The 26,276-nt window shown below is 38.1% G+C and overlaps 2 protein-coding genes across 6 annotated transcripts; both read left to right on the top strand.

Annotated features, from left to right (window-relative positions):
• The first annotated feature begins 1,633 nt into the window (after nt 1–1,633).
• Nucleotides 1,634–13,779, top strand: ssrp1a (structure specific recognition protein 1a). 5 transcript variants are annotated; one of them, XM_028009369.1, is made up of 19 exons: nt 1,634–1,714; nt 2,303–2,382; nt 2,645–2,830; nt 5,116–5,221; nt 5,749–5,942; nt 6,060–6,160; nt 6,657–6,786; nt 6,888–6,991; nt 7,703–7,831; nt 7,911–8,132; nt 9,090–9,162; nt 9,285–9,290; nt 11,254–11,389; nt 11,467–11,512; nt 11,604–11,733; nt 11,826–11,993; nt 12,086–12,183; nt 12,278–12,458; nt 13,338–13,779. In XM_028009369.1, the coding sequence occupies exons 2-19, from the start codon at nt 2,329–2,331 to the stop codon at nt 13,404–13,406; spliced, it is 2,133 nt and encodes a 710-aa protein (XP_027865170.1). In that variant the 5' UTR covers nt 1,634–1,714; nt 2,303–2,328; the 3' UTR covers nt 13,407–13,779. The 5 variants fall into 5 exon arrangements, with proteins under 5 accessions (XP_027865170.1, XP_027865169.1, XP_027865168.1 ...); XM_028009368.1 differs by having other exon boundaries at nt 1,655–1,714; nt 2,285–2,382; XM_028009367.1 differs by having other exon boundaries at nt 1,682–1,700.
• Nucleotides 13,780–17,941: 4,162 nt separating this feature from the next.
• Nucleotides 17,942–25,172, top strand: p2rx3a (purinergic receptor P2X, ligand-gated ion channel, 3a). Its single transcript, XM_028008154.1, has 12 exons — nt 17,942–18,198; nt 19,095–19,230; nt 19,336–19,407; nt 19,809–19,878; nt 20,297–20,381; nt 20,517–20,594; nt 20,750–20,882; nt 21,229–21,365; nt 21,443–21,536; nt 23,224–23,289; nt 23,377–23,454; nt 24,165–25,172. The coding sequence occupies exons 1-12, from the start codon at nt 18,065–18,067 to the stop codon at nt 24,282–24,284; spliced, it is 1,203 nt and encodes a 400-aa protein (XP_027863955.1). The 5' UTR covers nt 17,942–18,064; the 3' UTR covers nt 24,285–25,172.
• The last annotated feature ends 1,104 nt before the right edge of the window (nt 25,173–26,276 follow it).

Here is a 26,276-nt window from a genome sequence, read left to right as displayed (position 1 = left end):
AGTAAATTCGTCTACTTTTTAAAGTTGATAAGAGATTAGCTATTAAGTTAATAAATGTTCAAACTCTCATTGAGATATTTACCCTTCGATTTTAAATTCAAATTTAAATGAATAAAAACCATGAACGGTGTCAACAAGTGTTTCTCTTCGTCTTTCTCGTTTTCTTTCTTTCTTTCTTCCTTTATTATTATTATTATTATTATTATTATTATTATTATTATTATTATTATTATTATTATTATTTAAATCACCATGGTGAATTTGGTTTTGCTGTTGCCTCAAAAGTCAAACATTAGAATCCCTTGAGTCTCCTCTGTGCTTTTTCTCCGGCTTGTCTGCGTATTATTTCCACACTCTAAAATAAGTGTTTGTTTTTTTTAATCCAATTTACCTAAACATGTTGGGTTAATTAACGTGCTAGTGTAAATTATCGTTAGGTGTGAGTTTATGTGTTGTCAGAGGTCTAGTGATTGCTTGGGATTACAACACCAAACAAACCTCGTGCAGTGACGTGGCAGCCAAATAGCCGTTTCGTTTAAGAAAAAGCAAATCAACAATGAAAAGCTACGAGGACCTTAACATGTAGAGAATAAAGTTGTAAAAGATTTAGAAAAACATAAATAAATAAAAATGCATACTTAAATCATTCCCGCAGCTCTTAAACATATTAGGCTATTGTTATTATTTTTATTATTTTTAAATAGCCATTTCATTCCCGTTTAGAGAATTATATCCGCCTATATATTTGCGCGTTCATGCAAATAATCCCCACAGACTTTTTTTTTTTTTTTGTAAAAATCCTCCTTAATCAAGCCGAGATCCAAAAACCCGTTAAAGTCAAGCGGTGAATGAGTTTGAATAAAGTGGCCTACTTATTTGAGCTGACAGTCGAGATCCTCAGGGCTGGATTATTCGGAGCAAAGAGGAGACCTGGGACTCAATTCTTGTTTTTTATGGAACAGGAGATTTATTTGGGAGAGCGCAGCACTGAAAGTATAATCTTACTTGACAGAGTGGGAGCCTTAAATGGGTTATGATTTAAGACAGGCCTTCAGGCCCTCTATTCAGCCTGTTCTATTTAGTTGGTTAGTTTACTGCTTGTGTTTAGTCTTTTCACTTTTTTATTGCATTCTTCTATGTGTTTAATGAAGACAGAATATAATATAGAACTCCACTGGCCACACAGTTGTTCTTTCTATCCCAGCAGGTTAATCTTGTCAAGACCCTGAAGAACACTGCTCTGTTCTTAAACTTATAAAAATTCAATTGTGTATTTGTTTATGCAACGAGTTAGGGCATAGTACGTTTGATTATTATTATTAATAATAATAATATACATTAAAACTAGTCGCGCCTCTTCGCACTTTGTATTTAAAGTTCTTTTGGGTCAAAATATGCAGTTTGGGAAGATATGGAGTTCTTACCAGAATCATTGTGCGCCCTCTTGTGGCAGTTGGTTGTTACTGTTGTCAGTTATGATCTGCGCAAACTCCCTTCCGTCTTTTTATTGTCAAATTTGAGTAAACCAGTAATTTACTTACAACATATAGTTGCTTTCAAAACATTTCATTACACGTTTTTTAATATATAGATAAACCAATAAAAAAAATTTTTTTACTTAGCCGGACACAGATACAAACACCGCTTGCCACTTCCCGTGACGTAGCGCTAGCTCCTGATGCTACACGCGGGAAACAGAGGCTCGTCAGTGATTGTAAGGTTTCACGTTTTCATACGGTATTTTCTGTTTTAGATAGAAGTGGGGTCAGTGGTTATTGTGAGGCAGCGGAGATCGCAAAGCGCTTGTGAGGTTTATTTTGAGTGCTTTTGTTTGACGTTTAAACCTTTTGAATCGCGATTTGTTTTCCTCATGCCGGCCTTGCTCTGTCCGGGCGCTAGATTAAATGCTCGGCGTGCCTCTGCTGGGCGGTGTTGTAGCGCGTGTCGTTTACTTCTTTTAAGATTGCTGGAGCCCATCAAGCATTTTAACACAAAAGAAGTGCACCTCAAGTATTTTCAGCTAGCCTAGCCTTTATTCTGCTCCTGGAAAATACAAAACTGTGCTACAGCTCAATTTCACTACAGTGAAAACTAATTACATAGGAAAAACTCCTCCTTTATATTAACAGTAATTGCAATGATACTACCCCGCCGTTTCTTAGTGTACAAGCTCACTTAAAGCTTTTGAGTCAGTTGTGATAAATATATCTTGACGTCTTCTGACTCGAGTTTTGAAGTAGCACATGTGCTTTCCATAATCTGTGGATGTGTGTATCTGATCCAGTTCTCGGACTCTCTGTAGAGCATCAGTCATCGCCTGCAGCCAACATGGGGGACACGCTGGAGTTCAACGAGATCTATCAGGAGGTCAAAGGCTCATGGGTACGTAAGAGCACCATCTTTTTACTATATGACCCCCCTAGTTAAAAAACAACCTAATTTTGTTTTTAACCTGTTTAGATCGAATCTTATAGTGCCTTTCAAAAGGATTCATGCCCCTCATTATTTGTCATAAATATATATACCTTTTTGCCAGCTAAAGTTGTTTTTAAAAGTGAAGTGTGAATTTCTTTGATAATTTTTATCTGCTCTCTTCTTGAGTATTATGAAAAGAGAAACCCAGATCTGTGTTGTGTCCCTGCAGAATGACGGACGGCTGCGTTTCAGCAAACAGAATGTGGTTTATAAGAACAACAAGACTGGGAAGGTGGACAGCATCCCTGCCGGAGAGCTCAACCAGGCGCAGTGGAGGCGCGTGTGTTTAGGCCACGGCATCAAACTCGGCACCAGCACGGGGCACGTCTACAAATATGACGGCTTCAGGGACACGGTAAGCTCTGCTTCTGTGTGTATTTAGCTAATCATTCCCAAATGACTCAGTCCGATGGAGTTATTGCATTTTAATATTGCTGGGAAATAAAAATGTTCCTCAGAACGAATGGGCTTTTCCTCCTGATAAAGGAGGCTCGGGTTTTAAAGTGCCGTCTGATAAACAGCTCCCGTTCTTTCCCTGTTGTTTTCGACAGATAAACTCCAGTGTGCTTGGTGTGAAAAGGGCTGCCATTTGACTGGCGCTAAGTGCGTGTGGGTTTCTGTAAGAGTCCTGTGAATCAGTCGGCTTCTCTCCTCAAACCCCTAATGGGATTAATGAGGGAAACCAGCGCCAGTATGCATGGTTCATAAACAATGCAATCATCAACTCTCCTGAGTCGGTGTTTATGTCAATTCACTGGAGCAATTTAGCTCAGAAAACAAGATGGTGAGAAAAAAAAAATCATTGTTCTTTTGTATCTCAACATTGTTTTAAATAGTCTTTTCTCTGAGTGTATGGAGAACGTCAGGATGTAACTGTAACACAGGGATGAGGGTGTGGGTACAACCTGCAGGCTGCGACTGTCTCCTGGGGTTAATCAGCATATTTTTGGTGGAATATAGATCCTCTGGTTTTGGGGGAAAAGCCGTGATGTCATTGTTTATTATACCACAGTTAATGTTGGTAATTGAGAATTGGCGAGAGATTTAGCTGCTGGCGTGCGGAGCAGACAGTTTGATTTATCCGTCCCTGTGAAATGTCCTGAGGAAGATGGTGAATCACTGCCAGAGAGTGTCGAATCGCTGAGCTGCGATCGTCTTCAGGAGGCTGACGGCTCCTTCATTACTTCTGCTCAGGCTTAGCAATGAAATCTCTTTGGTTCCCGTTCTGTTTGTGCCCAATCAATATTTAATGTTTCCATCAAAGCAGCAACTATTCTTTAGTAGGTAGCTTATTTTTTGGCAGAGCTGTCTGATATTAAAATAATAATGGTGATTTTGCAATTACAACATTTTCCTCTGTACCCTCATGGTGTTCTCCATTGTTTTCCATCAGCTTTAGCACGTTGGTATGAAATTTACATCAGGTAAGGACATCAGGGTAGTAAAAGTCAAAGTATGAAGTTACTGTAGAGCTTGAGTTAAAAAAGACACTATCAGAAGTAAAGAAATCCTCTATTTCTTGCAGTTTCATCTCAAAGTCCTCTTCATCAAAGCTCACAATCATCTATCATCACTACCTTCTTCAAACACTGTAACAATAACCGCAGTAATTTGTTGTATGTATAAAATCCTCATCTACAATGTTTAAAGTCCAGTGTAAAATATGAAAATGTCAGAGGTCACCACAATACACACTACTAAACTAAATACGAATCAGCAGCATGCGTGTAAATTGTCCAGTGTGTTTCAAAAATGTCCTTCATGAGAGACAGTCTCACATCTACCAGTTTGGCAGTCGTAGTTCAAATGTTTTTGTGAACACTGGAGGACACATTGTTTTTCAGCGCTGTCACTTCTCTTGTCTGCCTGTTCTGTTTATCTTCTTCATTGTTTGGTACCAGGAGTGGATAAAAAGTAGCAGCAAAAATAGAGCCACAGTCCAAAAAATGTCTTTAAGAGATTCGAAGAAAGTCTTTGAAACCTAAAACACAGAGGATGTAGTGATGTTGTGTAAGTGAATGTTTATATCTGTGATGGAAATGAGATGTGTGTGTTTGTTCTTATTAAATTGGCTTCTGCAAAACAGCAACTCCCGATTTTACGTATTCACACGTTTATTTACAGATGGTACAAACAGTTCTTTAATCCAGATCAACAAATATCCTTATGACCTTTAGTGTACACACACACGCCCACACACACACTCTAATTGGCTCTAATAACTCTATGGACAGGCAGATACCCAGGTGCGTAAATTATCTGATTCCTCTCTACGCACACTTGCTCCCACAATCACTTCCACATGTGTTTGTACTGCTGGGATTGTGTGTGTGTGTTTCAGTGACCATGTGTTTGTCGCTGTGTGTGCGTCCTCTCCAGTTGTAAGCTGGCCTGCAGGATAAATAAACGAGCTGATTGTCGGAGTACAGACGAGGCGGATGGATTACATTCATCTCCTGTGTTCCCCGGCGGCACAGTCCCAATCACATTGTGATTAATTATCCGCCATTCCTGCTTCCTTCTAGGCCGTGTTTTAATGGGCTCTGACCCGTTCACCGCGAAGTCTGTCAGGACTTCTCCGTCTACCGTTTACGCCTCTCATCTTTCTGTTTCTTTGCTGTTTTATTTTTCGTTCTGCAGGACTTTGAGAAGCTATCAGAGTTTTTCAAGTCGAACTACAAGATGGACTTGTCAGAGAAGGACATGTCTGTGAAGGGCTGGAACTGGGGGACGGCCAAGTTCTCAGGTAAACAAGCCGGCACAGAGTCACTGAAGTCAAATACACTTTGTTTCTACACAGTCCTTAAACATCTGGAAACCCAGAAAATTAGAATATGGAGAAATGTTTGACCCGTCAAACTTTATTCTCTTTTCCGTCTCATTTTCATCTCTTTTGGTGTTTACATATACTCTTATGTCATCATGTCAAAAATAGACCTGTGGTTTGTTAACTGGACAAAAGTAAAGGCCAAGCAAAGCAAAGATATTAATGATTATAAAGGAAACTGTCTTTCTTAAGGAATAGTTTAATTCAGGTTTATTTGTTTTTAAATCCATATCCATACATCGACATAGATGGTTACCGGAGTGTTGCACTGGAAACTTTGTTGTTTCATGACTTATGGATAATAAAATCAATAATTTTTTTTCAGTAAGTGTCCAGAAAAATCTATAAATTTGAGTCTGGGGAAGCATGGAAATTTCAAATATAATACAGCACCTCCTGGATGACTGTGATTATTCAAAGTTGAAAGAGACTCGCTCTTTTCTCAGGACCGCTGCTGTCGTTTGATATCAACGACCACACAGCGTTCGAGATCCCTCTGTCCAACGTTTCCCAGTGTGCCACTGGGAAGAACGAAGTCACACTGGAGTTCCACCAGAACGACGACACCGAGGTTTCTCTCATGGAGGTCCGATTCTACGTCCCGCCCAGTCAGACTGACGAACGACAAGACCCTGTGGAGGTGATGCTGGATCACTAACATTTTTTAATGGTTATTGAAAAGCGGTTCTGGGAACTAATTTGGCTTTATGAACGTTGATGGTAACATTAAATGGCTTGTGTGTTTTGTTTCCTCCAGGCGTTTGCCCAGAACGTTTTGTCAAAGGCTGATGTCATTCAGGCCACAGGAGACGCTGTTTGTATCTTCAAGGAGCTTCAGTGTCTCACGCCCAGAGGAAGGTAGGAGACCAACAAAACGATCATTTCAGATTCCCACATAGTGATAAAAACGTATCAGGATAAACGTGTCATGCTGAACAAAAGCAACCATTTTATTTATATTTGATTTCCCACTTGATTTTAACATTTCACCAATCAAGAGTTTTCGGTTTGGTGTTTTCACCGATTAATGCATTACTCCTTGACTAGACTTATGTGTTTTAGTCTCCTTTAGCTCCTAAATATATGCTCTCAAGCTCAAAAGAATAACATTTTTGTTGTTTTCTACTTCTTATTTTTCCAAATGGATAACGCAGACTATCTTGTTGGTTGTATGCTTTCCTCATATATCTTCTTTTTGGTTTAAAATGAACAAAAAAACAAAAATATGTCACAGGATACAGCCTTTAAAGCAACAAATAAAACATACTTATAAACGGAATAAAAAATGACTTTTAAAATGTGTTTTTTATTTATTTATTTTTTCTTTCATTTCTCTTTTGGCCTATTCTTACAGATATGATATTCGGATCTATCCGACATTCCTCCACTTGCACGGTAAAACCTTCGACTACAAGATTCCCTACACCACCGTGCTGCGACTCTTCCTGCTGCCTCACAAGGATCAGCGGCAGATGTTCTTTGTGGTGAGTGAACGTCTCTCTTCTCTTTTCCAGGTTTCTAGTATTTCTGTCCTGAAGTTTCACTTCACTCTGATGTTTCTCACCTTCCCTGTTTGTCTTCATAGATCAGTCTGGATCCTCCCATCAAGCAGGGTCAGACGCGTTATCACTTCCTCATTCTGCTTTTTTCTAAGGAAGAGGATATCAACCTAACCCTCAACATGAGCGAGTGAGTACGTTAGGAGAAGGCTGATCTTTATTGCCACAACCCTGAAGATGGATCATTAAAATAAATATAATCTTGTAAAATACACACAAGCCTTTCCACGTTTTGTCACATTACAAAGCAACACTGAAAGGCAATAAAATTGGTTTTTCAAAGTTTCTTTTGTTTTCTTTTTTTTTTTTTTTTTACAAATGAATGAAAAGTGTGGCATATACACTTTTATTTTAATATATAACAAAAGCTTTTCACCAGTTTTAAGATATTTTTTATGTGTTACTGGTAAAAAAAACATGTGTATGTTTAAATTAGTATTTATTAAAACATTGCTTATTTTATTTTTATTAATAAAATGTTTTTTCTATTTACACCTTTGTAGGATTTAGGTCTGTAAAAGAGTCGCTTTGTTGATTTTTATTTGTGGATAAAAAAAAATAACTTTTTGGTTGTAACATAAAAAAATGTGGAAAAGTTCGATGGCTGTGGATACTTTTTGCAAGGCTTTCTTTACTATCTTCATGCTTTCCACTAGGTGGCACCAAAAGCCTTTAAGGAGCTCTTTTATGGTTTTTAGAGCTTTTATTATGCTTTTAAAGCTGTTTCTGGTAAAGCAGAAACAGCTTTACCAGTGTGATAGCCTCTTTAATTTTCTTCTCAGAAATCCCATCAAATATTTGCATTCAGACAGTTTTTTTTCCCCTGCCAACTCTACCACAGGGAGGATGTGGAAAAACGCTTCGAGGGCAAACTCAGTAAAAACATGTCTGGGTCTCTTTATGAGATGGTCAGCAGGGTGATGAAGGCCCTGGTCAACCGCAAAATCACTGTGCCTGGAAACTTCCAAGGGTAGGATGCATCTCACTCTTTTTGGAAGATTTTATTTCATAACAAATAAATCTTAATAAGACCCTCTTCTCCTCCACAGCCACTCCGGCGCTCAGTGCATCACCTGCTCCTACAAGGCGTCTTCAGGCCTCCTCTACCCTCTGGAAAGGGGCTTCATCTACGTCCACAAGCCCCCGGTTCACCTGCGCTTTGAGGAAATCTCCTGCGTCAACTTCGCCAGAGGCACCACCACGACGCGGTCCTTTGACTTTGAGATCGAGACCAAGCAAGGAAACCAGTACACGTTCAGCAGCATCGAGAGGTGAGGCCGCCTCATTCACACGCTGTGTTTCAGGTTTCAGCTGTGTGGAAAGATGACAGCTGCACTGGTGAAGAAGAGGAAGGGGCTTCAGTGTTTATTGAAAGACTTTCTATGTTATCAGATTTTTCTGGAACTTGTTCCTGTTGTGTTGGGCTGTGCTGAAAAATGGGGGTGGGAATCTAAAAGCGTTTTGTAAAATTTCTATCTAAACAATAGAAAAGCGTCACAAATGTGTGATCTGTTTTGATAAATGAGCAATTATTTTGAGAAAGATGCTTTAGTTAGACCGGCTGACCTGCTGAAGTAGGCAGGAAATCAAATAAATTCTTTTTAGGGCTGAAACAATTAATCGGAATAATTGTGATTAATCGATTATTTAAACAACTGTCAACAGTTTTAGTAATCAGTTAATCACCAACTGCAGTATACAGACTTAAAAAGGCCTTTTGCTGAAAGAACAAAACACTCAGCTGTAATTAAGCCAAAACTGTACAAAAAATAAATACATCTTGCAGTTAAGATGGAAAAAAAAGCCTTTGTCTGTAAAAATGTTCTACCCAGAACTCCTAAGTGGAATCGTTTAAGCTTCAAACTCTTCAATGTTAGTCAAAAAACATTTTAAATTTCTAATTTAACAAAAGAATTAACAGCATTTTTTAATGTATTTTTAATATTGTATTAAAAATGTTAAGTGGTTAAATGAAATTTCTGCAGAATGTGTTTATTTTTTTATCCAATTGCCAGCATAATTAATAGAATTTATCGATTATTGAAATAATCAGCATCTGCAGCCCGACTATGGATTACCATAATTACTCATTGTTTAATTACTGTTAAAGCTTTTCTTCAGTGGTCTGAGAATGAATGTCTGGCTATATTAATTTATTGTTTTCCATTTTGCAAAATCTGGGTTTATTAAACCCAAATTATTCTCCTTGTCTTTTTTTTTCTTTGTAGGGAGGAATATGGCAAACTGTTTGACTTTGTTAATGCCAAGAAGCTCAACATCAAGAACAGAGGCTTCAAAGAGGTAATTTATGAGGAAATGAACTCATTCTAGTTTGTAAAATTAAAACATTAGAGCAGTTTTCCTTTACAGATATTGATTCATGTCACCCTTCTCCTGTGTGTCTGTGTCTGTAAACCCTGTAGAAGAAGGTGGGTATGGTTGCGGGCGCCTCGTGTGGCTGAAGGAACCTGAGTTGATTGGTGTGGAGTGATTTCTGATTGCATGGTGTGCCGCTGATGGATCCAAGCAGGATTCTGGGGGATGATCTTGTCAGATTACTTGATGAATCTCAAATGAATTATTGCTAATCATGGGCCATGTGGATTGGAGGAGGGTGTGTATGAGGCTGATCACTCTGATAACTCTGTGTGTTTGCATTGTGCTGACTAATGTGCTGCCTGGGGGCTTTTGGTGTTTAACACTCGACCGCGTTGATTGCACCACCTGCAACGTTCTGCTGACAAGTACGAGCTCCTGCTGGCTTAGAGTTTCGCCAAGTTTCTCCCCACATTGCGATCATCTGTCGCCATGGTGATGGAGTCGGCAGAGAACGGCAATGAGAACAAATGGAGCTCCTCTCCATTTCCTGTTGATGTTTTAATGGCCGCCTCCCTAACTGGATGCTTCTGTCAGCCAGAAGGCCGTGGATAAAGATGCATGGAGCTGGGACGGACCGTGTGGGGGCGAGGAGAGAATAGCCCGACTGGTTTCCATTTCTACGAAGTATTAGCTTGAGCCAACGGGCTTTTTACTTGCACCTTAAGTTAATTTACTCAAGATGAAGATCTTATGTCAAAAGTATAAAAACCCTGTAATAACAGGAAGCTTTTCTTATTAGATTCATTCTATTCTGAAACTTCAATGCCATTTTTTATTAAAAAAAAACTGCATTATATCTATTTATAAACATCGGATAGCTTCTTATTATTTTTAGCCAAACCTATTTAGAACCATTATAGAAGGTCCAGAGAGGTGCAGGCTGTAAAACCTTGGGTGATGTGAAGTAAAATTACAGCTGCAAAATCCCTTTAAAATGGGTTTAAAATGTAATTTTAAAGATTCCTGCTCTGATGGCAGGCATTATTATTTTTATTATAAATAGGGGGGGTAATGTGTATATTTTAAATCTGGCCAAGGCACAGTGAAATTCTCTAAAAGGCACAATGTCCCTATCTGTACTCTGGTCTTGCACTGTTGCTTCTGTTTTACTTACTTTCTTTTTTTTTTTTTTACTTGGTTTTAAAAACTAATTTTGCAATTACCAAATGTACTCTTTACCAGACTGATCCCATCATTTACCGTTTATTTAAATATGTCCTTTAAGGAGAAGCGGTACCAGTCTCTGTGGGAAAACAGATTTTTTAGTATTTGGCCCGTGGATCAGGGGGAAAATGTTCATATTAGCAGGTTTTCCCCTGGAAATCTTGCTAAGCCTGGTGGTAGGAGCGCTAGGGCAGTCACCCAGCAACCCTCCGTGTTATTTGAGTTAAAAAGTTTAAAGTTGACTGAAAATGTAAAAATATAACTGAGTAGCTATGTGTTTATTCAAAGGCATTAACAATACCTAAGTACCAACTAGAAAGTCTTAAAAAAGGCAAACATAAAAAAATACAATTAAAATAAATTTTTTGCACTTCAATTGATCTTTTATCCATGACTTGTCACTTTATTCGCTGAAGTTAGCGTTAGCCTATAGACTGGTAGAGACAGGCAGTAGTTATGGAGTTCAGGTGAATAAAGACACCTGACATCAGTCTCCATATGTGTTCACATACTGACCATATTATGTTTCCATTGCCCTTCCTACCAATTCACCAAAGAGAGTCTTTAACCTGTCTTTGCTATCATCGTCACTGGTGTATAAAAAACCCTGTAACAAATAAGCAAACGATGCTTAGCCTGGTGGAGGCGCAAGTGAAGCCTGGTAGCCCGCCAGCCTTATGATACATGGGGAAGCGCTGCATTTGGATCCTGATTAGTTGATGCATCTCTGCCAACAACAAAACCAGAGACGGTCCGGGTTGGCTCTGATTGTAGCTGCAAACAGTCTATATTAAGTTGTTTTATGTTGATTTGTGGAGGTGTTTCCCTGACTGTGAGTTTTGGTTCCAGGGCATGAAGGGCAAAATCGATGAGTACAGCGACTCTGACGAAGACCAGCACGATGCCTACCTGGAGAGGATGAAGGCTGAGGGAAAGATCCGGGAGGAGGGCAACGACAGTGACGATTCAGACGGAAGTGGAAGCGGTAAGTGACCGATTCAGTATCTGAACCCTTGAAATAATTTGAAGAGTAGAAGGCTAAGCTCCTGTTTTTCGCCTTAGACGAGTCTTTCAACCCTGGAGAGGAAGATGAGGAAATTGCAGAAGAGTAAATGCCTTTGCTTTTACTTTTTTAACTTCAGATCGAAGCTAGCGTTTGCATTTTCACAGATTCATTTGACGTTTTGCCTTTCAATCAGGTATGACAGCAATGCTTCTGCCAGCGACAGCAGCGACGAAGGAGATGATAGCGAAGACGAGAGCGCAAAGAAAAAGGCCAAAAAAGCCAAAGTTGTGAAAGAGAAAAAGGAAAGAAAACCACGCAAAGAGGTGAGAAAGCAGCAAAAGAAAATACCTATATTCCCAAGTCTCAGATTGTCCTCAATGAAAGCAACATTTCTATTTTGTTTGTGTCTGAGCAGAAGAAGCAGAAGGACAAAGCCGGCCCCAAGAGGCCGATGAGCGCCTACATGCTGTGGCTAAACTCCAGCCGCGAGCGCATCAAGTCGGAGAACCCCGGCATCTCCATCACAGAGATATCCAAGAAGGCCGGAGAGATGTGGAGACAGCTGAACAAAGACGAGAAGGAGGTGAGACATGGCCTGTTGGAAGAGATTTTATATTTTAATTGAGCAGCACTTCAGTCAAAACCCCTGATTTCTTGTACTCCTGTTTCTTTCAGGAATGGGAAACAAAAGCAGGGGAGGCAAAGAGGCAATATGACAAATTAAAGAAGGAATACAAAGAAAGCGGAGGAGGATCGACCTCCAGTCCCAGGAAGTAAGGCTTTTATTTCAGTGTCTCTTTTTTTTTTTTCCCCTAAAGAAGCTCGTGTTACATCCCTAATTGTCTTCTTACGCCTCCGACCGTTTAGAGAGAAGAGAAAATCTGGTGGAAAAAAGGATGAGAAGACGAGAAAGTCCAGCGGTGGAGAGAAAGAAAAGGAACGAGGAGGAAACGACAGCTTCAAGAGCCGAGAGTTCATTGAGACCAGCGACGATAGTTCCTCCGACTCCGACCACAAGAGCAAATCCAAGAAGAAGAGGAAGAAGAAGGTAAAACCGATCATGGATACTATTAGCATAAAGAAGCATTGATTCAAAACAAAAAGAAAAAGCCACAATTTTCAAACATCGCTGTGATAACAGCAAAGTAATTCTGACTAACAGATGAAAGAGATTTATGATTGATTTTCTTTCTAAGTTTCAACAACTTCCCTAGAAGCACATATACATGTTTTCCTCTTGTATTTGTGAAATTTGTGTAGCCACTCAAAACGCATCGCTCTAGTCAAATTTAGTGGCTGTTTTCTTTGCTGTTTGATGACAGAGGAGCTGTTTGGATTTCCAGACTGGAGTTTTTTGAAGAAGTCGATCTGAGTTCTGTTAGATTATATGTCACTATTACAAACTTTCAGTCACTAGAGTTCAGTAACATCCAGCATTTCTTCAGCAACATGTCTAACTTTCAGTTGAATATTTGTGTCTCACTTAACTCACCAAACACATTGTAGGACAGATACTTTGGTCTTAGACTAATTAAGCATCAATTGACATCAATATCTCACCTAAAGTTGTTTTCACAACAAATTGTTTGGGAAACTCAGCGCAATTTCCTGTTTGACTGGAGTTGCCATTTTCTGCTTGACTTCTTGAATACATTTCCCTGTTTTACTGATGTTTATTTATTTTTATTTCTTGTTGGCAGAGTTTTTTCACCTTTGTGCATCCGCAATGACTTTTTGAAGAAACTTGAATAATATGAGCTAACATTTAAATTTCCCTTTCTGATAAAGTATTTTTGAACGAAATGAAATAAGTTTTTAATTAAAGTTTACTTTGAGCCTCCGATTCAACAATTTCTTTTAAAATCTTCACTATGATAACAGATGAATCAACCCCAGTGGTTCTTACTGAAATGTTTTATTCAACCAGGAGTCAGAGGAGGAAGAGGAGGAGGAAGCTGTATCCACTCCTGCCAGCTCAGAGGAAGAGTCTGACTGAAGAGACACTGATCACACCCACAGACCCAGGACCAACTGTTTTTACCGTTGATTTCAAACCAATCAACAAACTTGAGTTGTACCTTTTTCTTCAGCACATTTAATTTTAAAAGTACAATCACGTACTTTGTGACTACGTCTGGAAACCAATCTGCGCTGATATTTGAGCTCGTCTCCTCCTGACGGCTCGGTGAAATAATGAGATTGTTGAACCTACGGGAATGTTTGTTAGCTGCATAGCACCGAGGATTGTAGGAGTTATTAGCTTTTCAATGTAAAGGGGGATCAATTTTTGTTCCTCTTGTGTAGTGCTCTTTAAAAAATGTCTTTTTTGTTGTTTTCAGGTCAAAATAAATGCAGAATTTTTCAATAAATTCTTGGGGTTTTGGTCTTTATGTTTTGTGTTTTCCTAAAGCTCCTCGACTGCCTCGATATGTTTCTAATAAAATACAAATTATTTGGACTTATTCACCTTAACCAAACGGGACCAAACTTAAACTATCAAATATGTTGTTGGTGTGAGATTGTTGATTCAGGGACCTTAATGGATTATTTTTTGTAGGGGATTTTATAAACCTGAAAAAAATTCAGGGATCCTCCTGAATGTGTCTCTGTGGACACATTTATACCTGTGGTCCAATCAGAGGACAGAGATGGACGGCATCAGAGTAAAGGATGCTGAATTCAAACGGACAACACATCTTTGGGATTTACATAAGATAAAAAAACATGTAACCTGGTAGACGTAAGGCATATTATCACATTTTTCAGTAAATAAAACTTGCACAAGTTTTTGTATTTGTGTTGTAATGAAGGGCATACAGTACAGATTTTGGTAGGATCAATGCTAACCAATAGAAAGTTCACATCAGCCAGCCAATCAGCTGCTGGAGTTTCATCAGAGCGATCTGACTGGATTTTATTTAACACCTAAATATGCAGCTTAAATCTCATGATTTAAAGTATTTACATCTGTACATATGTATTTACATATTTACATCTTATCTCTACATTATTTCTATTCTGATCTGAGACACATTTTTGAATATCCTTTAAAGCAACTGAAAGAAAAGATGATTGAAAAATGTCATCAGACAATCCATAAATTAAAACGAGATGCTAAATTTGCCTTATTTGGGGTTTTTTAAAACATGGAATCGTATAAAACATTTCCTTCATCAGGAAAGACATATCAGCATTCAACAAATTTCTGCCTGTAGGCCTGCAGCTCATTAACCCTCCTCAACTCATTACGCTGGAGAATGTGAAGCGAGCTTTTAGAGCCGTCTTGCTCAAGGTATTCCCACTGGATGTGTGCATGCTGGAGCACATTAGCCAATTTAACCAGTCAGTTGGGTTTGGGTGAGCGTGTTTAGAAGGCCAACGCTGCAGAGACAATGGTTTCAAACAAATCCCCAAAGTCTGAGAGGAAGGTGGTTTGGAGTGTGGCTTTTAAAAGCCAAACATCACCGGATGAGACGTTTGTTTTAAGTGATGGTTTCACTGAGAAAGGTTTTCCAGGAGGCTCTATCCCCTGCAGATATAATTCAGATTATGTGTATGCTTTTGTGCATGTCGTTATTAAACTTCTGGTTGACTACGTGAAAAGTCAGGAATCAAAGAATCATTATAATGATCATCCCTTTGCAGCATTTTATGGAAATTCAACAATTTCAGTCATTCTTCTTCAGTGAATGATGCAATTTTTTAAAATACTCATTCCCTGTTTAGAAAGCTAAACTTGCCATTTGAGGTTTTAATAGTTCTCTATCTTTATCACATTTTTGCGTTAAAACAATAAATGTAGTGTATTTTATTTGCATTTTATGTGAAAGAACAACACATACAGCTAACAATAAACTGGAAAGAAAATGAGACAACTTTCACAAGCAAAAGTCTTAAAAGTGCAGCATCATTCTGTGTCGCTAACTGGGAGTGAAGAGTAGCAGGAAGAAAGTCCATTGTTGAACAGACGTCACAGCAAGGCTCTTTGTCGTTTGCAATAAGAGAATAAGTAAAAAAGCAGGAAAAGGCCAAAGGTAAAACTCTAAAACATGTTCCTAAACATCCTGAGACACTTTAAATAGACTCCAGCTAAAATAAAGTAATACTAAAATAAAGTATTAGTAGATTTAGGGATGGTTTAAAACTCTTACACAGTAATAGAAATATAGATCCATGTCTTTCTCTTTGAGTTATAATAGTGTGTTCCAGTTTTTAGTCTGTTAAATAATTATTTTTATAGTTCTACAAGTATTTAATGGCGTTGGTTTCATCTGTATTTTTTTTTTTTGTTTGTTTCTTTAAATAATGTTTTGGGTTTTTCTTACTTTCCTTGCAACCATTAATTAGAACTGGATACTTAATGCTGTCTCATACATAACTAATGCAAATGTACCAGCGTTGATCCTATTTGTTTGCATCCTCATGTTTGTATTTCCCTATTTGCTCATCCTTAATTATCTGCTCTGTCTGCATACAGTTTTCTCTGCGAGTGTCTCATGTGTAAATGTTTGGGAGTATAATTGGCCATCACAATAACTCATACAAATACATGCTGCCTGAAAGCTTGTGCTCCTCAAACATCCACAGCATGTGTTTATGTGTTTCTGCTGCCATATTGTGTTACCATTAGAAGACCACAAACATAATGGGGCCACTTAAGAAATGACATGGTGTCTACGCACATGCAGAAATGCACAGAAAGAGAGACATTGAATGTCACTCTATTACATTACCTCCCTGATGTTTGAGTCTGTAATGCTGCTTGTCCTTTAGAGTCTAGAAATGGTCCTATCGTATGACCAGCTGCCATTCATCTATAATTTATTCTAGCACTTTTAGACTGTCTTGTTACCAGTGACTCACTTTTCTTTAGAGTTTCTGTATAGAAATCTGGGGGAAAAAAAGTTTAATGGATCCATATTGAGCATTTAGACGTGTCTGAGTGGCTACATAACACAGTCTATGAACTGGGTTTTTTTTTTTATTTAAGCCACTAAAAAAGTATTTAAATCCAGACCCTCAATGCTGTCAGATGTTTGACTTTAAAAAAATAATGTAAGTAAGCCTATATTTTTGGCCATGTGTGATGTTTATCTAGTAGGTTTGTAGATAGAGGATAAATACATTTTTAATTGTAAATATATTTTTAAAGGTGCTGCTGACATTAAAATTTCATAAGGTGTGGATAACAAACCAAGTAACCAATACATAGAAAGAAACTAAAACAAATAAGTAAAAAAATCATGTGTAGTAATGTGAAATGGCAAGTATTGAACAAGGAAAAAGTGTTGAACACAGATGGGAAAAGGCACCAGCTGAAATCTATCAGTGGTCAGAAAGCCTTCCTGCTCCTTGTCATATGTGACAATACATGTATAAATGGGTAATGGATTGATATAAATATATCACATTATTTAAATTAATATAACCATTATTTTAGATGATGGCTTTTATTTTCCATAGCTTTTCATATTTCACTGCACTGCAAAAACTACAAATCTTACAAAGTATTTTTGGCCTATTGCAAATATCTTAGTACTCTTTGAAAAAATCAAAACTAACTTAAAAGTAGCTTTTCAGAAAAATTTATGAACTTGTTTAAGTCAACACTTCCTTAATATTGCTGAAAAAGAACTAGTTATTGCTGAATTATCCTGCTAGTTGAATAACATTGTTTCCACATTGTAACTTATAATGTGGGATAAAAGTGGATTCCTTTAGCCATACAAGATAAACCGAACCTGTTGTAAAACTATTTATTTGACCCAGACAACACAACTCCCATGGTGAAACATAGTGTTGGCAGCATCATGATGTGTGTGTGGGGCGGTTCCTTATTCTGGCACATGGAAAACTGGTCAGAGCTGATAATATGAATGGAGCAAAAAACCAGGTAACACTGGAAGAAAGTCAATTAAAGGCTGAAAATTAAAATGATCACAGTTACAGCCAAAACAGACTCTGAAAATTATTGATTCCGGCAAGTGAATACAAACTTTTCAGAGCTTCTTTTTAATACTGTTAAAACCATACATTGTTTCTCTCCTACTTTCCCGTTGTTCACTACTTTGTGGCTTTTTTATTGCATGGAATCCCAATGAAACGCATTAAATCGTGCGGTTCTGATGACAAAACGAAGAAAGATTGGAGGGAAGCAGAGGACACATTCTTTCTTTTATTGCTAGGCTGTTGTGAGTGAACTGGACACCGATTACTGACACTTAGCTGATGGAGTGAGGTGATAAAACATACGAGACACCTGCTAAATGAATTTGATACACTAGCAGAGAAATGACTGGAAATATATGGCGTATTGATTGCTGGCTAAGTGTTTACAAGCATCCACGAGGCTGCTGTGTTTTCACTTCAAACCAGAGATGTGGAGAGCAGCATGGGAGACTGGGATTTGTGGTCAAGAAGGAAATAGACATCCTCCTCTCGCTCCTTTGAGTAAAGAGGGTGAGGTCTGATTTATGTCATTAACCAATGACAGAGGGGAGAGACTGATTTTCAGAGAAGACACGCCAAGGAGAGACACTCTGATGATTTCTGGTCCAAAGCAGGAGAGAGTTTCCCTGATTTTCAAAGGTTTAGGCTGAATGCCTGGAGAAAAAGTGGCCTTTTTCTTTCTCAGACCAAAGGATTTCTGCAGCCATGACTTCAGCACTGTGTAGCTGCCTGACCAGCATCCTGACCTACGAAACCTACAAGTCTGTGGTGGTGAGGAGCTGGCCTTTAGGGATCGTTTATCGACTGATGCAGCTAATCATCATCTCATATTTTGTTGGGTCAGTAATCTGTTTTTTATATGTTTACTTAAGTTGTAGTTTATGCATGAGTTAAAATAGATTCACTCCAGATGTTTTGAAATCCTTTTCTATTCATCTTGAAACCTGAACCTCCATTATTTGTCATGTAGTTCTGAGGATAGTTTTTCACATGTCCACTCAGGTGGGCAAGATGTATTTAAGACTGAAAAATGTATATAAAAACACTGGAACAATACATTAGTTAAGCAACAAGACATACATATTTTAATGTCATACAATTTTCTAAAATATGTAATAAAAACTGACAATTTCCCCAACTCCGATGCTTGTGTCGCACTCTACATACTCCTGCCAATTGTAAGTTTAGAGGATTAATACTTTTGCACATAGGATAAGGTTGGTTTGAATGGCTTTTTCACCATGATAAATTATTACTTGACAGCTGCAATGTGTATTCACTCTGGTTTGTGATTCTGTCTCGAAATTGTATTTTGTTTTTGTGTCGACGCTGCCGCAAAACAGATATTGCTTTAGTTTCTTTGCACTTTAATTATGTAGGAGAAATACATACAAATTTGTTCTTTTGTGTGTTTATCGTGCTCTTAAAGTATTTTATAGACAAATATAAACTTTGTCCAAATTCTATCCAGGTTTTAACAAAATAATTCAAAGGAAAAGCCACAAAAACACCTAAAGGTCAGAAGTTTGATATCAAACATTTCCTTTTCTGAGATGCATCTGGATTATCACCGAAACAATCGTTATTATTTTTATTATCAATATGTTTCACATCAAATTTATATTCTTGCCTAAAATCTAGATATTTACATAAGTTTTGGTTGAATGGTTTTAGACTTGAAGGTAAGATCTGAAACTGAGCTCAACCTCTGAATGTCGTTTCATTTGCCCTGCAGCTACGTCTTCCTCTATGAAAGAGCTTACCAGGTGGCCGACACAGCCACCGAGTCCTCAGTCATAACGAAAGTGAAAGGATTTGGCAGACTTAACAACGCTGTGATGGATGTAGCTGATTATATCTACCCTCCTCAGGTGTGAAACACACAACTACACAATTAAACACCTTTAAAAACAGAAACTCAGACTCAATTTATACTTTAATAAAAATAAAAAAATACATGCTGTGGTGTGTTTCAGGGTGAAGGCGTGTTTAGCATCATTACGAAAATCATAAAAACGGACAACCAGTTCCAGGGGAGATGTTCAGAGGTGACACATTTGGAACAGTTCACACATGTATTTTCCCAATGTTTACCAGTTCACTTGGATAAAGCTTTAATTTATTAGCATATTTCAAACCTTCATGATTGTCATTAAACACACATCATGTGTGTAAGGAATCATGTAACAAAATCTGTAAATACACAGATGACACACTTATAACATGAGAAATTTTGCATATAAATCGTTCCACCAACAACTTATGACTCAAATTACAGACCAGATGCTGGCAAAGCTTTATGCAGTAAAACTCACCTGTCTGTGCAATCTTACTGAAATCATCTTGCATGCTACTTGCTATGTGTGTACCCAGAAAAATTTAGCTTTGTCATAAAATGTAGCTTCGTCATAAACAACTTAAACTTGTTGTGTCTCCATGTTTATTTCAGACTGAGAAAGAGTTTAATTGCAGCACAAATGCAGACTGTCTACAACATCTTGGCTCTGTTCAAGCTGACGGTGAGTATAACCTTTAAGGATTGTGGGATCCTTGGTCTGTGAGGGCATTCACACACCTCATGTCATCTGTAATCATGTTTTACACTGCATGCCTTACATGACGAGTTCTTAATTAATGCATTTGTGCCATTCCACAACCATTGTTTCCAATCCCAAAATGAAACTCCTATCAAATTTACTCAGATTGTTGTAATGTAATCTTGCTCATCTGCTAGGATTCCTTTGTATCTGTTGTCACTTACTGTTAGATGGTCCAGCAACTGCCTGTAACAGTTACTCTGGTGTCCATTGTGGAAGAAATCATGTAACAATTGTTGCTCTTGTATATACACACACACACTTGTAGAAGTGACTCTTTAAGCATTCTAAAATGATTAGACAATGTCAAATTGATAACCAATTTTATTTTCTTTAAAAGGTATAATTACAGGGGCATGCAACACATCTGCTGGTTACTGTGAGATTGAAGGATGGTGTCCAGCAGAGGATGACAAAGTGGACATGTGAGATTAGGCCACACGAAGATCCACACACACACCCCTCAACCCCCTCCCCCCTCCCGCCCCCACACACACTCACAGATTACTTATTTGTAATGTTTCTGTCACTTAAAATGTTAATATTATCACCATCTCCAGCAAACCAATGCCTGAGTTTGTGAACTTCACCATTTACATCAAAAACACAATTCGTTTCCCCCGCTTCAACGTCAGCAGGTGGGTCATTCACAAGCCCCCAAACAAACATCTTCTTAACTTAAATCAGATTAAGGGTTAAGCAGAAGTGTAAGAAGAAACAGCTTCAGTTCAATCAGCATAGTTTCAAAATTTTACTTTTTTAATGTTTTTATCACAAACCTTTTATTTTTCAGAGAAAATTTTCCTTCAACAAAATCTATCAAGAATTGCACCTATGACAAGAACACAGATCCTTTCTGTCCCATCTTTCGAGTGGGGTATATTCTGGATGAAACTCAGCAGAATGTGACTCTGCTGGCAGACAAGGTCTCACTTTTCCTACTGTTTAAATTGTCCTTAATTTTTAGAGCTGAAAACTTCTGATACAAGAAAACTGTATTTAAAAAAAACTATATAAACACACAAGTCATAAGCTGTTATGGTGAAGATGTACTCAAGAGCACAGAGAGCACAGTTGTAATACAGTGATAGAAATGAAGGACAAAACATACTGTAGTCAAAAGTCAGTATTTCATTCCATTTATGTAATACTGTATCCCTATTAAAAAGGATCTAGTCATGCAAATAGTTTTGGACTGTAGAGTAGATTTTGAACTCCACAGGTTCAGTATTTACAGCTTTTGACCTTTGATGTTTACTTTATATTTGACAGGGTGGTGAAATAGGAATAAACATAGAGTGGAGATGTAACCTGGACCATAATGTTAACTCATGTGTTCCTACGTACTCTTTCTCTAAACTGGATGCTCCATTTCAAAATGCCAGCCTCTCCAAAGGTTACAACTTTAGGTAGGTTATAGTACTGAGTAGTTTGGGGTTTTTTTTCACTTTGCTTTTTCTTAAACATATTTTGTCATTGAATCCAGATTTGCCAAATACTACAAGACGGAGGATGGAACTGATTATCGGTGTCTTCACAAAGCATTTGCAGTTCGTTTTGATGTTATGGTGACTGGCATTGTAAGTTATTGGGTTTGTTTTTAAAGAAAAAAGTATACACATTGAACTAGACTTTTTTTTAAAAGAAAAGCTTCTTCCAAAGAGCACTTAAATGTTTAAAAAGCAATATCCATTCATTCATTTTCTGTGCTTACCCAATTCTCATCAGAGACATTGCAGGACTGGTGCATATCTCCAATGGTCCAATGACCAGAAGACCCTGGACAGGCTTCCAAGACTGTGAAACAGATTAAACGAATGACCCTTCAAACTAAAATTTATCCATTTATTTTCTAAGCCTTCTTCATCATTGCAGGGTTAGGCATGGATGGGTCACTGGTCCATCACAAAGCAACACTGAGCCACGCAGGACAGACAAAATCCATCCATCATTTATACCTACTTCTTCTTGCAGGGCTGCCTCTGCCTATCACCAGTAGCTATCAGGTGACAGGTGGGGTACATCCTGGACAAACTGCCAGTCCATCACATCCAACAGAGACAAAGGGCAAACACCCATGGACACACAGCACACACACTTGTAAGGGCAATTTGAAGTAAACAATTAACATAATAGCCATTTTTTGGACTGTGAGACGGAAATCAAAGTAGCCTGAGAGAATCCACATATTCACAGGGAGATCATTCCAACTCCATGCAAAAAGACCCCAAGTCAGGATTCAGAACCTTCTCGCTGTAGCCCCAATCTGCAACATTGTGAGCCATCAAACAGTTTAACAAAACTTTCTTAAGCCCCATTATGAGTTTTTCTTAAAATCCTCTCTAGCTTCTTCTCTCAACCAAATATTTTCCTTGCCCACCAATGAAGCCGCTGTCCGTTTGGTCATTCTGTGTCTGCCTGCTGCTTGGAAAGTCCACAAGAACAACCAAGACCTACATCACCTCTTCTTCAGTGTGAGACCAGTCAAACTGTGTACAAGACATAACAGCACAAGTTTAATGATATAATTACAAAATAAATCATCAACCTTTGACCGAAAGTGACTTGGCATTACGTACTTGTGCTTGTTATCAATATCCTATTCGTAACAAATAAATCCAATAACAAAACCTTGTCTGGAGTCAGATGAGGAAGTCTGTTTCTCTCAATCACATCCTGCAGGATGCTGTGTCATTGCAACTTGGGCACAGGAGAATTCACGGATGACATCCGAATCCAGAGACTCAAAGACCGGATGATCTGAATTGGAGCTTTGTATATAAAAAGAGACAACATTCAAAACCTTCCCTCTTGTTACTAGAAACCTCACAGACTCAGATCTTTAACTCACTGGGAAGAAGTCCAACAACAGGGTACTCAGCCGTGGGCTTGTTAGTATCTCTACGCCCACCCCAGTGGCTCTCTCACTGCATCGTATAAGAGACTCCAGTCCCTCTCCGATAGCTATGTTCCAGAGCCCAAACTGTGTGTGGAAGTAAGTTCAGCTATATCTTACTGGTACCAGTCAAGCTCACACTCCAGCTCAGTTTCCTGCTGAACCCCGCAACCCAATCCAATCGACCATCGGATACTCAGTGCCTAGATCCCTCTGACTCTACTGGGGGATTTCCTGTAGAAGTCATCAAGAGTTAAATGGATGTTTAGCATTGAGACTGTTCCTTTTAACTTAAGAAGAATATAAATAACTAGATCAAAAAACACTGTTAAAACAGATGAACTCTGTTCCGATCTCTCTTGTTCTTCCAGGCAAGAAAGTTCAGCTTAATTCCAACAGTGATCAATGTGATCGCAGCTGTCACCTCAGTTGGGATGGTATGAACTATGTAATATTCTCAGAATAGAATAGAATATTCTTGTAATCACCAGTGGTTTAAACATGTTTTTATTCTGTATTGGCAGGGTACGGTACTCTGTGATCTCATCTTACTGCACTGTTCGAAAGGAGCACAGTACTATAAAGAAAAGAAGTTTGAGGAGGTACTATGTGTTGACAGGCTAAAAGATAACTCAATACTTATCTTTAATAGATATAAGTTGGGTAAAATTGTTCTATCTCTTCATAGAATATCAGGCATATTTGATAATGTGAAGTAATGTCATAGTCAGTATCTATCTGACGATAATTTTCAGCGTTAAGGACAATTATTCTCAGCAAAATCCCAACTCCATATGTAGAAATATAACTATAAAACTGCAACTACACTTTTCCTTGCTGCATGTTGAGACAAATCATTGTGTCCCATTCAATCGTTTTGGTAAACACCCATTTCAGTAACAGTTGGAGGTCCATCAGTCCATTAGCTGTCATTTTTTAGTCACAGTTGATTCATGTAGTCTTTATCCTGGGGGACATAGACAGAAGTTAAAGAAGGTGAAAGGTCAAGGTGTGGTTGGACCATGCCGTGTCGTGTCAAAGATCTGCACCATGAATTCAAAGACCTTGCTATTCTTTTTCTCATTCTAGAAATATGTTTTTACTTCCGGTATTATTTTTGTTTCAAACAAATTAATGAGTTTCAGTGGAGTGTTGTGTGGTTTATCATAAATTTCCTGAAAAAATGCCATGTTGTGCAAGCCGATTTTGTGCAGATCAATGCTGTTTAAAAGGCATTGATCACCAGATATTAATTAGATTCTGATTTCTCTGTGTTTGTGGTGGTGTGTTTCTAATTGTCTTGTCCACCCAGGTGTCAGAAGAACAGATTCATGAATCCCTCACGCTAAAACCAGGAAGTCAACTGTCAATCAGACGAGGAAACAGTAGCTGCAATGATTCTGGAGCCGTGTCCCTCTCCACCAATTGCTGATGGCAGGAATCTGAAGGAAACTGGACAAACCTCGCAGTTTTTCTCTCTTCTCTCTTGCAACACTTTCTTACCGTTTTCTTCAGCGGTCAGGATTTTGTAGGTGGCTGTAGGTTTATTAGGGCGGGTAAAACTGATCAACATTCCCTTCAACTTTAGTTAGTGACAAACCAAAATAGTTTTTTGTAATGTACAATTTTGAAGTCTGAGAAGGAAAATTGTAGAAGATGTTTAAAATTTTCTACACATAATATAAAAAGCTGACATGCTAATGTTTTCAACCTCCCACAGGTTGCCATGAGAACCAGCTCTTGCTGCAATAACAGCTGCTCCTCAGTTAAAAGTACAGAAAAAAGGGAAGATTTTATTTGCAAAATAACTAAAGCTCAGTCAGACTGGATGGAGAATATGCTGGATTAGCAATCTTAAATCCCTGCCACAGATTCATGTGTGGGCTTTGATTAACCCTCTTGGCTGCCTGTCTTCAAGCAGATTGTCAGTTTGGTTGAATTAAGTTGCACATCTGTGGCTTCTGTTTACTAATCATGCGACTTCTGATCATGCGACTTGTGTCAGATTTTCTTTGTGCTGATTCCAGTAAAATACATAAAATTTTGTGGTTGTAACAGGACTGGGGGGAAACATTTCAGGGTGTATGAATATTTTGAAAATCTGAATCATAGGATGTGACTGAGTATAAAATGGCCATTGTCGTTCATCAGTTTCTTAAGTCCTTTTAGGTGCAATAATGTGTCGCATTTTGTGTGTCTGTTAAGATTATATAATAAAAAATAATAATTTTTTGTTTGTCATTTTCAGCTTAGAAGTTTATATGTTTTTTTGCAATACAACAAAATGTCTGTGATCTCAAATAAAGACTTAATGTATCTTACTGTACAGATCTAATAATCCACATCATTGTGTGTGAGAAGGAAAGCGACTGTGTGATATGTGTGTGTGCGCATGTGGGCGTGTGTGTCCGTGCGGGCGTGTGTGTGTGTGGCTTGAGGCTTGCAAATTGGCCATAATTGCTGCACTTCAGGGTCAATATGAGATGTTTCCTGTGCACACTAATGGACAGATGCTGTTAATATTTCTGGAAGGGCCTTTAGAGGAAAAGAAAAAACACCAGTACACTCGTTTTCTTTCATTTTTTCCCAGCTTTACTCCTACATACTTACTTTTCATACAGTAACTTATGTAAATTGTCATTTTCTCAGTTCTCAGTTAATGCATCATAAATTAATACGGTCATTTCCATTCTTCTCTGTCTACTGCCTTTTTTTTTATTTTTACCATTAACTCATCAGAGATCTAAAAACATCAACTTAAGAGTCTTGGGGTATCAGTTTTCTGAGAGGTTTTCTTTAGGGAGAGCCACGAGAGAAGTTAATATCAAAGTTTTCCCATCCATGATATGCATCACACTTCTTGCTTTCTTTTTTTAATCCAATATCTTTATTTTCTATCATTTTTAACATGTGATAACAAATGAACATGAACAGTTGTTTGCTCAGTCAGCTTGCTATAAAGTGGGGGGTATGCCATAGCAGGCAATGATCTTGACCAAGATTAATCACAATTCATGGGTCAGTATTAATTTGATTTAAATTGCCATAAAAACAAAAACATTTGAAGTTTGTTTTTACCCATTACACACAATTTCCATTTTATGGTTAATTGCTCTTGATTTTTGCTAAAAATAAGAACCCAGCTGCTCCAGCTGAAGCATTAAAATGAGTCTGTGTCAGATAATACAGACACAGACAGCATGTTGTGCAGATGCAGACAGCAGAACTTCAAAAAGTTGTATCAGATTTCTTATTTTTTCCAGTAATTTGGTCAAAAGTGGCAGATCATATCAGATTATAAACCTTTCTATTATTTTTCTCAATTCAGAGGGTTTCTAAAATGGTTAATTGCTCTTTAGCCCTTTTTATTGCAGCTACAAATTTTAATGCCATGTGGTGCAAAACATAAAAAGACATGGCATCA

The sequence above is a fragment of the Xiphophorus couchianus genome, chromosome 23 (assembly GCF_001444195.1).
Source record: "Xiphophorus couchianus chromosome 23, X_couchianus-1.0, whole genome shotgun sequence".
Lineage (NCBI taxonomy): Eukaryota > Metazoa > Chordata > Actinopteri > Cyprinodontiformes > Poeciliidae > Xiphophorus > Xiphophorus couchianus.
This window is presented reverse-complemented; position numbering and strand designations above follow the sequence as displayed.